This window comes from Cinclus cinclus, chromosome 2, assembly GCF_963662255.1.
Source record: "Cinclus cinclus chromosome 2, bCinCin1.1, whole genome shotgun sequence".
In the NCBI taxonomy this organism is placed as follows: Eukaryota; Metazoa; Chordata; class Aves; order Passeriformes; family Cinclidae; genus Cinclus; species Cinclus cinclus.
The window spans coordinates 92,073,481-92,085,957 of record NC_085047.1 but is presented as its reverse complement, the minus strand read 5'-3'; the positions used below and the strand labels follow the sequence as shown (position 1 = coordinate 92,085,957).

Sequence of the window (12,477 nt, the reverse complement as noted above, 5' to 3'; positions counted from 1 at the left end):
CTTGTCAACCTAAGAGATTAGTTTTTGTTAATCTGAAACTTTAATCAACTTTTTCTCTTCATATTTTTGGTAGGACTGAGCTAAAAGCATAAATTTGATTTTGAGCAGTCTAGTACATAAGACCTCTTATGTACATAAGTGCAGATGATAATAAGACAATCATAAGAAGCACTAAATTGGAAGGTGTCTGCAAGGAATTATGAGGGGCTACTGTAGGCAGCACAAGTAGTGGCTTGGGTTACAGTAAATTTGTTCCTCTTAACACTATCATTAGGGAGAAGCTTGGGTTTAAGGTGTGAAAGTTTCTGAGTATCTGTATGACTCCATTTCAGAAGGCTATTGGTAAACCATGTGAGAAGGCTTCTGTCAAATTTTCTTCCCCGTAGGCTTTTAAAACATGTTCTTTAATATATACAAAACCTCTTCCCCCACCCCCCCACCCCCTTTATTTTAATAAATCAGACCAGTTGAAGAAGAATGTTCTTCTGGACCCCAGAGCAATCTCATGTTTTGCAGCTGATCCAGTGGTAAATACAAAGCAGCCCAAGTTCCTGGGACAGAAATAAAAAATAAATATTTTGCAAAATATGTTAAAAACTATTAAAATATAAACAACCCAAAATGTCTGTATGTTTTTCTTCACTGCTGCATGATGACCATTGTTCTGCTAGACAGCTTTTCATGAGAAAGGCTTGTGTCACAAACCTGAAGGGCAGTGATGCAGATAGAATGTATCATTTAATTTAATTTTACTTTTTGTTTCAATTTCCTTACAGGGAAAGATGTGTTTGAAGCATTTTATAAGAAAGACTTGGCCAAAAGACTGCTGGTTGGAAAAAGTGCATCAGTAGATGCTGAGAAGTCCATGTTGTCAAAGCTTAAACATGGTAGGTATCTTCAGATGTGTCAAATTTATATTACTTTTTGGCATGCAAATTTGGAATCCCTATTTTCTCATGCTTTTAAAGAAGAAGTGACAAGCCCAATTTTACGTTAATAGCCAGACAGCTCTTAACTCAAATACTTTGGGGGGGGCTGTATATATATGTGTGTGTGTGTGTGTGTGTGTGTGTGTGTGTGTGTATATATCAGACCTTTCATTATGCTCAGCAAGAACTATTAGGCTGACTTCTTAGGTATGAGACTGGTCTACAGAGGAGCAAAATCCTGAAAACGTGCATATTTGTAGATGATCTGTAACCTGGTAAATGTGGCTCAGCTGTCTCAGGTTAAATGTTTGTCACTTGTTCTGTGCTTCTTTGTAATTGTGGGATCTTTGCTTTTTTTGTGTGTGTGACAGAATGTGGCGCTGCTTTTACCAGCAAACTGGAGGGCATGTTCAAGGACATGGAACTGTCCAAAGATGTCATGGTACAGTTCAAGCAGGTACATTTAGCTTTTGTTTGTATACTAAATTTTCCACAGTCATGGGGAGGCATTTAATGGTGCTATCCCATTGATTAAGCTAAAATTAAGCAAAACAGCTTTTGAGCAGATCCTAGTCGTAATAATAGTGTCTACTTACTGTTCTGTTTATACAGCGGAATTTATTTATTGTATACAATAATTGTACAGTTTTATTTGATTCCTTTTGAAGTAAAATAGTTCAATAGTTTCATAGTACTAGTTTAATTTAATAGTAATTTAGTTGACTGACATTCTTGGAAGTCTGTATCCCTTCATTCTGTAAACTGGTGCTGCTCTGATGAATTTTTTGTGAATTGTCCACGCCACAGAAACTCCTGAAGGTTGCTAAGTGCACAGAAACTTTGCATGTCTCAGCCCCAGAGTTTCCAGCCTGTTGGTGACCAATGAATGCTTGCAGGAAATACTGTACATGCTCAGCCTGTTGTTGCATTTCTCTTTGGGTACTTGTTTTGGGGCCTTACTGAAGTCGGGATGCTGGGTTAGAGATCTGATCCAGGACAGCACCTGCAATAAAATACTGTAGTGACTCTTCTGTCCCAGATTTTGCAGTCTGGCTTGAGTGATGCTCTACTCCAATTATATGAAAAAGTTCTGTGTAACAGTTGTAAAAGTCCAAAGGGATCCTTTTGATCTTGAAGTCCTTGCTGTGGCTTCTTTGCTTTTGCTTTATTTGCACGGGATTAAAGTTTTTTTGACCTTAGCACCCTTTATAGATAGTGGACTAGGATATTTCAAGGTGTGTTGATCTTTTCTTTGGACTCCCATCCTCTTGCTGTGTTTTGAAGTTGGGGAAATGGTCATTAGATAGTTACTCAAAATCATGGTACAGCATGTCCAACCAAGGATGTGGCCTGTAAGAATTTTTCATTGTTATATTAATCCTAAATTTCTAATTTAAGTATATAAATTTTCTAATTTACTATGCAGATAGTATACTTGAATAATTTTTGTCTCTTGTATTTTAGTATATGCAGAACCACAGTGACCCAGGAAATATAGATCTGACAGTAAATATATTAACTATGGGATATTGGCCAACTTACACACCTATGGAAGTCCACTTAAATTCAGAGGTTTGTATTTGAATTCTTCTTCTAAATGCACTTTACAGAATGGAATCATTATCACAGCATTAATGCTCTTCATTTAATGTTTTTCTGTTATATTTAAGGGGTTTATGTAATTTTAAGGATTCCAGAATTGCAAAAAATAAAATGTAGTAGATAAAATCCACTTTTTTTTTTCCAGATAATTATTTCATTCAGTTTGATTTTTTTACTTACAGAATAATAATATCATTGCCTTATTTAGCATTGCAGTCAATTACTTAAAAGTTTGCAATTGGTCAGTTCACCTTAATTTAGTCAATCTTTAACTACATTGGTTAGGCACTTTGAACTAATCAATAGTTACTGCATGTTCCTGTTTTCGAAGACGCTTCCTCTGTTCCCTGCAATGTGTCACACAGAACTAGTCCCTGCATTTAAACAGTATTTGCCTGAATAACGATTGTTTCCAAGTTGAGAGATTTTTGCAGAGCTCCTTTCAGTAGCGATTTGGGTTTAAATTTGGAGTCCCTATTTCCTACAATACCTTGCCTGATCAGAGGTGTGGGAAGCACTTCAGAGGCCAGAGATGGTAATGGGGCTCCCACTGAATTTGGAAGGTACAGAAGCTCTTGTACTCTTTTTCCAGAGGTGTCTTTTCCTTCATGACAGTCTACTTCTGAAGGATCCAGCCAGAGCAACATGTCATGAAAATGGAGGGCTAGAACCCCCTTACTTAGAAGTAAGAGGGCATAAAGTAGTGGAATTGGACTGGAGTTCCATTCCATCCACAAACTACAGGAATAACTTAAGAGCAGATGGTACGAACCAGTGTAAAGGTGTGAGATGGATGCTTTTTGTCCCATGACTTCTAGGTCAGATTCAAAGTCCGGGACAAAAAACAGTATTCCTTTTGAGATTTGAAACCCTTTACAAGGAGTTTTACTGCTATTTAAAACAAAAGAAGCAAATTAAAAACTCAAGGAAAATTCAGTTATTTTTTAATTGAGGCTTTCTTATGTGCATAATAGTACCAATGTACTTGAGAGCAAAATTTTGCTTTTAATGGATTTTTTTCCCACAAAAGAACCTATTATGAAACATGGTTGAGGAGAATAAAGAAATTACATGTGCAAAATCATTTGGTATCACTGCACTGATAAAATGCTAGTGGTTTTTCTCTTAACAGATGATAAAGCTTCAAGAGATATTTAAAACCTTTTACCTTGGGAAACACAGTGGTCGAAAACTTCAGTGGCAGACCACTTTAGGGCATGCTGTCCTAAAGGCAGAATTCAAGGAAGTAAGTTTGCCTGCATAATGCTTTGTCTTCTAGGTTAAAATTTAAGTAAATTATTTGGAATCTAATCAGGTGTTTTATTTTTTATAAAGGAAGTAACATTTTTGTGGTGGACCAGTCACAATTCAATACTGTTGTATAGAAAGTTGGCTTTTTATTGTTAAACTGAAATACTGCCTAGCTAACAAGACAACAGTGTGGTACTTCATGGTAATACTAATTTGCTAGGAATTGTTGCTCATTTGCATAAATTAAGTTGTAATACAGGGAGAAATTAAAGCAAGGAAAACAGCTTTTTTATCTTTAATATGGAATTGTTTTGATTGTAGAAAACCTGGTAATGCTTTTAGTATGCTTGACATACATAGAGACTGAAGGGTGTTAGTCATGTAATGACTGTGGTTAAAATTTAAATACTTGTTGAATTATTTAACTTTTAAATAACGGCACTGTTTGTTCATGTGGTTTTGTTTTGTCTCATGCAGTATCTTGCCTTATAATAGTACAGCTTCACTGAGCCACAGCAAAGACAAAAAAACCCTTGAATTCTTTTACTAACTTGTTCTGAATATTAATGACTTAATTATGGACAAATTCACTATTGATGGTGGCAACACCAAAATTTCATATGTTGTAATTAAAATGAAGTGAAGGTGGTGAAGTAAATACCAGGCCATCCTAATGAGCTTCAGCTGTGTGTTGTTACTGTTAGAGGAGCAAAAAAAAAAGGAGGTTTTATAAATGTCCTGTTTCCTCAATATTACATTCAGGCAGATTCTTCTGTGTGCCAGGCATTCTAAAATGCATATCCATTTTCCTAGAAATATAAAAATTAATGTATACTTTCTGTAACTGTCAAATGTAGGGGGTACAATAGAAAATTCTCTGAATGTTACTGTTATTTGTTGTTTCTCTTTTAGGGGAAGAAGGAGTTTCAAGTATCACTCTTTCAGACATTAGTACTGCTTATGTTTAATGAAGGAGATGAATTCAGTTTTGAAGAAATTAAAATGGCTACTGGTGTAGGTAGGAAGAATACTTTCTGATTCTTATATTTATTAATGAAGTGATCATCATCAAGTGAATCATGATTTGGTATGTGAAGGCCTAATTTTAAGAAATTTGTCATGATCATTAGGACAAACTCTGTGCCAATAGCATACACATACCAAAGGAGATGAGGAAAACACACTGCATGTATTTCTTGGTGTATTTTCTTGGTGTGTAAAATGGATGCTTCACAAAATTATTAGTAAGAGCTGTGTGGAATGTGATACTACTAACAACCTATTAGATTTACAAAATGCATCACTGCAGTTCTTAATTTAAGTGGTGATAAAGACTGTTGCATGTACAGATTATTTTTGCTCCCTTTCAGTTTCACTTGCTATATTTTGAAAATGATTTGTTGTAGAATGCTGTCATTTGGGAGTGATTTAAGAGACTGTTTTCAGTTGAACTGTTCTGAGAACTCACCTGCCTGTTGCCCATCCATGTCACTGGGGTGCCCCTTCACAGGATGTCTGATTGGTTCAGAGCAGTGGTGTGTACTTTGTAGTTCGCTGCCTCAGCACTTGAACCTGAAGGACAAAGAAAACTGAGGAAGAGTACAGTTTTCTTTTTAACTGTCTGCAGTATCTGTCTTCTGTGTTTTTATGTTCTTGGGTGAGTTTTTTCCCCCCAAACTCATACACTTTCTTGAAGTAGTTATTGCCAAAACACTGTCATCATTACTCTGCAAATTTTGCATCAATCAGCAGCTTATACCCTTCACATGTAAAAACTTAAGATCAACCTAATACAGCAGTATCTGAAAGAGTATTTAAGCCCTTACAAGTCCTAAAATACTGTATTTACTAAAAGATTGTAAAATGGGGATACCAAGAGTCCTTGCAGTTCAGAATGATGCATTGCAGAAGGAAGTATAGTTTGTGTGCTCCATTGTCTCAATGTCAGTGTTTCAAGTTACTTAGTCATCCTCTCCCTTAATGGTAAGGAAGCTGAAGAAAATCCATGCCAGTGATAATAATCATCAGGACAGTCTGGAGAGGCTCATTAGTTTGGAGTACAATGTTTACAGAACAAACACAGGGTCATGCAACCCTGGTCTAGATCCTGCTTTCTCATCTTGGCTTGCTGTCCCTTGCAGCTTGCATTCTGACTGCTTGACAGCAACAGGTGAAAATCTGCTGCATGGAAATCCATTCTATTATAGCACAAAATAAGGGATTCAGTAGATTCTTTTGAAGGCAGGTGGCTGGAATGGATAGTTGTGAGCTATCTGTGTCATTGCACTGAGGGCCATGTCTGTATTTCTCTCTCCCTTGGAAAAGTAGTATAGAAGTTTAGGTAGTAAGGACAGTTCATGCTCCACAGGGTTCCTGTGAGGCCAGGATGAATAGCAGAGAATCACAGAATGGCTTGGATTGGAAGGGGTCTTAAAGATAATCTAGTTCTTGGCCCCTACCCTGGGCAGGGACACTTTCCATTAAACCAGGTTGCTCAGAGCTCCATCTAGCCTGGTCTTGAACACTTCCAGGGAAGGACCATCCAGAAAGTCTCTGGACAACCTGTTCTAGTACCTTGCTACCCTCACAATAAAGTATTTCTTTCTAATGCCTAATCTATTGTTTCAGTTTGAAGCCATTCCCACTTGTCATGTCTTGTAAATTTACAAGTTCCTCTCTGTTTTTCTTGTAGGGCTTAACTGGCTGTGGTTGGAACTGGTGTTTTCCAATCACTACAGTAAAATATCATCAGCCTCTTTAATGAGATTGTTGCTGCTACATTAGGACAGTAAGAAAATGCATAAACTGTTACTCAGAGAAAGAATGGTCACCGTCTCCTAATTTTGCTGCTTTCAGATGTTTTATCCAAATATATTCCATGTTTTTGCTTGCATTATTATCAAGGAGGCCTCTAGGAGCTGTAGTTTTTACTTCTAGTTCAGAGATTGATAGGTAATTGTAAATTCCTTCCTTTTGGCATACTGTGACCTGTGACTTCACATGCAAAGCTCCAGAGTGTTTTAACAGCGGCCTTGTGTTTGGACAAAAATACAGCTCAACAATCTGCATTTACTGAGGCTGAAACCCACAAAATATCTCAAATGTCGTAAGTGCCTGTTTAGCCCATATTGATTTCAGGGCTTTTTTTTAGAAATCATAGAACAGTGGAAGTTTAAAAGAAGGAAAAGTTGCTCTGTGTAAAAGCTTAAGCATTTTAAAAATAGCAGTAGTGTTAATCTTTTACTCAGCTGTACTTCAGCACTAGATTGCAAAACCTTTCTTTCAATTTTTAGACTAAAACTCTGTTTGGGAGATCCAACACATTTAATGATAATTTTGTACTGTGAATAAAGTATTCTAGATACTGTAGATGCTGTTTCAATGCAAAATCTTGATACAAGATTTTACAACATAATTAGAATGTTTAAGACTTCATTTTATCTTGTCTAAATGCTTTTAGCCTTAAATATTACTGCATACAATTTTCACCACACACTTGTGTCTACTACTTTCCTGATTTGGAGGAAGTTTGACTATAATAGCTGTCAGCTCTACCCTCCCACAAAACATCTCCCTGTCAATTTATTTTTATTCTATTATATATTTTTTTGCTGTCTGATAAAAACATTGATCAAATCTTAAAATAGGTAACTTTGAGTTTTCTTGACATACACTGACTTTCTTTTCCAAAGTCCTGTTACTACCACACAAAACTAAAGCAATAAAACCAAGTTTGCGCTAATGTGAAGCCTTTTCTGGAGTTATTTTGGATGGAAGATTGACTGAGATGAGCTTAAATCCATCTTTCTGTCATATATAATCCTGTGCACGCTCTCAGCATTTAACCTGTGAAAGACGAGATCAAGTTTGAAGGCTGTGAGCTACTTCCTATGTGGAATTTAGTTAGAAGAAAGTATTAACATAAAACCACTGGTTTTTCAATTTATTTATAGATTAATTACATAAAACTCTTCATGTTAATGTTTTGTTCTGCTTTCTCCCATATTTGAACTCCTTCACAGAGGACAGTGAATTAAGAAGAACCTTGCAGTCTTTAGCTTGTGGAAAAGCACGAGTATTGATTAAAAATCCAAAGGGCAAGGATGTAGAAGATGGAGATAAATTCATCTTTAATGGTGATTTCAAGCATAAATTGTTTAGAATAAAGATCAACCAGATTCAAATGAAGGAAACAGTACGTACTTTTTGCATTCATTCAGTCTACGTATTAACTGTTCATCTACATATCCCATATGGAATCTCTTGTATTTTTTGCATATAAAGAAAAGAATATTTAATTTCAGAGGATATTTAACTTTTGGAGTAGTCAAGATGACTCAGAGAGGCAATAAATAAATTTAAAATCACTAAAATTGAAAGCAATGTAGGTTGCCTCCTGTGCTTGCAAATTTAAATGCCTATATATTAAACTAAAAGGATCTTGTAGATGTTTCAGTCCATCTTAGAGGTTTCTGTGGTATTGCTGAGGTGTTGGCACTATATCGAACTCATGAATCAAATGTCACCATGCCACTTCTATATTTAGCAGGTAAGAGGGCTGTAAAAGTCAAGGCTGTCCCTGATTCTTTGTGAAAACAAACCTTTTTTGTTGTATCTGAATCCCCATTCTTGACACAAGGTGACATATTCTAATTAATATTGGCTTATTGTTTTTGCCTTTACATATTAAATTCCCTGAAAGTCAAATTGGAGTTCGAAACAAAACACTGCTATATTTGGGCTGCCAAAGTGTTACATGTTCTCTCAAACATCTGAGGGGAGTTTCTGAGATTTACTTTAATTTATCAAATACTGTAAAACAAGACACCTTTTTTCCTTTACATTATCCTGAATTTTCTCCTTTACTTGCTTTAGCAGTACACTTGAGAAATCACTTAGCTCTTAAAATGCAGTAATGATGCATCTGTCTCAAGGATGAATAAGGATGCATGAGTTTCATTTTATTGTGAAGGTTAACTATAGAGATATAATTAATAAAAAGTAGCAACGGAGGGTGATATGATTTGTGGTGTTGTATTGTTCTTCAGGTTGAAGAACAGGTCAGCACAACTGAAAGAGTATTTCAGGACAGGCAATATCAGATTGATGCTGCTATTGTACGAATAATGAAGATGAGGAAGACTCTTGGTCATAATCTTCTTGTTTCTGAATTGTATAATCAGCTGAAATTTCCTGTAAAGGTAATTTATGTTTGTTTTTTGGTTTTTTTGTCAAGCCGTCCTAGATTCATCTAAATATATGTAATATATTTTTCTGTTCAGCTTATCTACTAGAGCAAGAAATGGGAAATAACATAGAATTAAACCCAAAGATTAAGGTATTGTGTGAACAGAAATAAGTCTGAGTATCAGTAGCATGTCAGTTACATACTGTGGTGCAATTTTTATGTAGCTTTTAGCAGTGTTTTTTTTTTATGTTTGCCTTTGTATTAGTAACTGTTACACTAATCTCATCTTTTCTTGTAGCCTGGAGACTTGAAGAAGAGAATTGAATCTCTCATTGACAGAGACTATATGGAGAGAGACAAAGACAACCCCAATCAGTACCATTATGTTGCATAAAGGAGAAGAAATAGTTTTATTTTAAAAAGATAAAAAACAAACAAACAACAAAAAAAAAAAAAAAAAAAAAAAAAAAAAAAAAAAAAAAAACCAACAAAATCATCCACATATATCTTCAGGACACCAAATACCTATGCTCATCCAGACTTCCCTTTTAGCAGATTTCAGGTTGATGTATATTGTTCAACCAGCTGCATGTACTGCTGTGGAAAAGAGGCAAAATGACATGTTAATTGATCACTTTTGTCAAGACTTCTTACTAATTTTAAATGTCCTGGTTTCTTTTTTTTCCCTTTCCCTAATCTTTTGTTCTCTTGGATTCTTCAAAATTTAGTTTTACAGTTTTGTTTAACAATGTCATTGAAGTTGGATGGAAAGGTAAAATCACCTGTGTTAGAGATACTTCTGTGATGGATGCAAGTCAGGTTTCTTCATTTAGGTGTACCTAACTGCATCCGTGAAGTCCCCAAATGCTGCGTTCTTTAGCTACAGTGACAACCTGGGTAACTTTTTAAAAACCCTTCATTGATGAACATGTATGTACAAGCAGTGTTGTTGAAATACACTGAAGTTTTGCACCATGAAAATCCTTAAACTTGTGTTCAGTTAATTTTCTTTGAAGTTAATACAAACTTCAGTCTGGTTTGGATAAATCAGGTTTTAAAGTGAGATTCTTGAAGTGCCAAGAGGACAACTGTATTCATGTGTGTACTGAGCTGTTGGATTATTTAGCTAAAATACGAATTGTTCTACTATTACTACTTCTGCTGGCTTGGGTGGCAAAGATTAGATCTGAGTCAGAGGCCCTACCTCATTTTAGGGCAGCAGGTATATTTCATTGTTTCTTGTTACTTGCCGTAACATTTATTCTGCCTTGAAAATAGCATCCAGGGAAACCTACTGTACAGTGTGCTCCACTTGAAGAAAACAAAACCTTTTTTTAAAAAAATACTTTTATGGTCTCAATATAAAAGAGAATATTTATTTCTCTTTTAAATAAGAAAAATGAAGGCATAGCTTTTTGTCTTGAAAGACTAAGGATTTTGTGAGTACTTTGTTACATACTGTACATATGTAAGTTGATTTGAATTAAGGAGTGAAAGACACTGTAGATCCATTAGATAACTATAAGGAAAACACCTTTTCTGGTAATACTTGTAAGACTGTTGATTTTCCTGATGTCTACTGGTATGTTTCATTCTGAAAAAGAGCTACCAAAGGAGTTTTGATCATCTACATAAATGACAATTGAGAAATATTTTCTTGAGAGATACCTTACTAAGTTTGTCATGTGGGATTTGTGCATCAATTAAAAGGCCACTTCTTAATGTAAACAATGCTATGAGGTGACAACTTGTGAAACTACATATTAAAATCCTTATTCTGTCCTCTGGTGTCATTAATTATATTGCATTCTGAATTGTTTCTGTTCCCTTTGTGTTTAGAAACTAAACACATTTAGTTTATTGTATTTAAAGCATATTTAATATTATAATTTAATGTAGACTTATTTTAATATTTGAATCTTCAGTCAATGCAAATAAAATCTTTGATGCATATTAAGTATTAATTTCTTAGCCTTTGTGAGAATGTGGCACCTCACTTTATTTTTGTGGTTGTTTTTTTAGTGTGAGTTACACCATTCACCTTGTAATTCACTTTTTATATCACTGAGCTCCATCTTAGCAGACACCTAAACTAAAAAGGACTGTGTGCCTCACAGAAAGGTAATGGTAGAGAGGCTTTAGCCACACTGAAAGCTGGCAGTAAGTGTCCAGTAGCTCTTAGGAAGCAGTGAGAATGTACTGCCTGCTCCTTGTGAATCCAAATGCTCTGGTTCAGTAGTTTTAAACAATAGCTTAAAGCAGTGCTGTTGTCCTGAAGATGACTGAAGTGGTTCCGCCTCAAGAAGCAATGTTAATTAAAAGTGCTGAGATGTAGTTTTTAATTGCCACAGACTAAGGACTTTGGCCATGTTATTCTGGTCTAGCAATTAAAAGTTAGTTGTTCCACAGCACTGGAAATTATGAAGCCTGTCTTTGTGTTGTATACCCTCGGTACCCAACTGTATCATCCCCTGCAAATAACCTCAAGCAGCAATACTTAGAGGGGTTCTTGGTTCTGCCTTTCTGCTTATGGGAGTGGGCATTTTGTCCCTTATCCAGCTGCTGATCCCTACCCATCCTCTTACACCCCTGAACCTACAGAGAATGTCATGAACCCTGAAGACTTCTACTCTTCCATACTGGTCTGTAAGTGGCTTCAGAGGTTCAAAAGCTTTGTGAGAGACTGACAGGCCAGGTAATTGTGACTCTTTTCTCAGGTCCTCATTTTTAATTTGATTTCCTCAAATTTTATTACTCGGATGTTTCTATGTGCTGAACTGAACAGGTAAGCAGTTACTTTATGACTCAGCATGGAAATCATTTCTCTATAGTGAAATAGCTGCATTTGATTACTTTTGGGTAGCTGGTGATGGAATTTGGCTGAGCAGTCTGCCTCAATCAATTGGTTCTTTGGGGTCACACTGCCTGAGTGTACCTGTACCTACAGGGCAGAGGTTGTTAAACATTTCTTCCTGGAAAATCACCCAGTGTTGAAGATGTTGGGCAGTAGCAAAGTAACAGATTTGCTCTGTAGAGCATCAGTGTTCAGGTATGTCTTGAAAACCTGGATCTTGGCACTTCAGTGTCCTTAGAACAAACTGTATAGCAGCTTCTATAGAATGACAAAAATGACATCAGGAGCCTGGATACAGCTAGGGGCTCTAACTTACCCAAACATACATTATATAAATTTAAAAAGCAATTTTCCTAACTGTGACACACTGTTATCTAGCCTGACATTTCCTGAGGGAAAGTGAGTATTGAGAATGTAGGCTGAGGGCTGACTTAAAGGTGCTTCCCAAGCCTGGCAGTTACAGCTGTCCTTAACCAGCCAACAGCCTCCTTTCTGCCTTCTTCTTGGGTCTTTTTCTCTTAGTTCTGTATTTTAGCTTCCCCTGGATTCCTGTATCTGAACCCATGTTTATCATTTAACTCTCCTGATCTGCTGCAGCTTTTTAAATTCTTTGTGCTATACATGTTAACAAAAAAAAAAAAAAGTCCACACTT

General features: G+C 36.0%; 1 protein-coding gene across 6 annotated transcripts in view; it reads left to right on the top strand.

The window, feature by feature from the left end:
- CUL4A (cullin 4A) overlaps positions 1-10,923 on the top strand; it is a 34,203-nt gene extending 23,280 nt beyond the window's left edge. For 3 of the 6 annotated variants that reach the window (XM_062487968.1, XM_062487965.1, XM_062487970.1), the window contains 8 exons: positions 777-887; positions 1,301-1,386; positions 2,394-2,501; positions 3,664-3,777; positions 4,695-4,800; positions 7,805-7,977; positions 8,831-8,983; positions 9,269-10,923. In XM_062487968.1, coding sequence (XP_062343952.1) covers positions 777-887; positions 1,301-1,386; positions 2,394-2,501; positions 3,664-3,777; positions 4,695-4,800; positions 7,805-7,977; positions 8,831-8,983; positions 9,269-9,364 — 947 coding nt within the window. In that variant the 3' untranslated portion in view covers positions 9,365-10,923. Of the gene's footprint in view, positions 1-776; positions 888-1,300; positions 1,402-2,393; positions 2,502-3,663; positions 3,778-4,694; positions 4,801-6,790; positions 6,889-7,804; positions 7,978-8,830; positions 8,984-9,064 lie in introns of those variants that run through there. The other 3 variants (XM_062487966.1, XM_062487967.1, XM_062487969.1) reach the window with 3 other exon arrangements.
- The last annotated feature ends 1,554 nt before the right edge of the window (positions 10,924-12,477 follow it).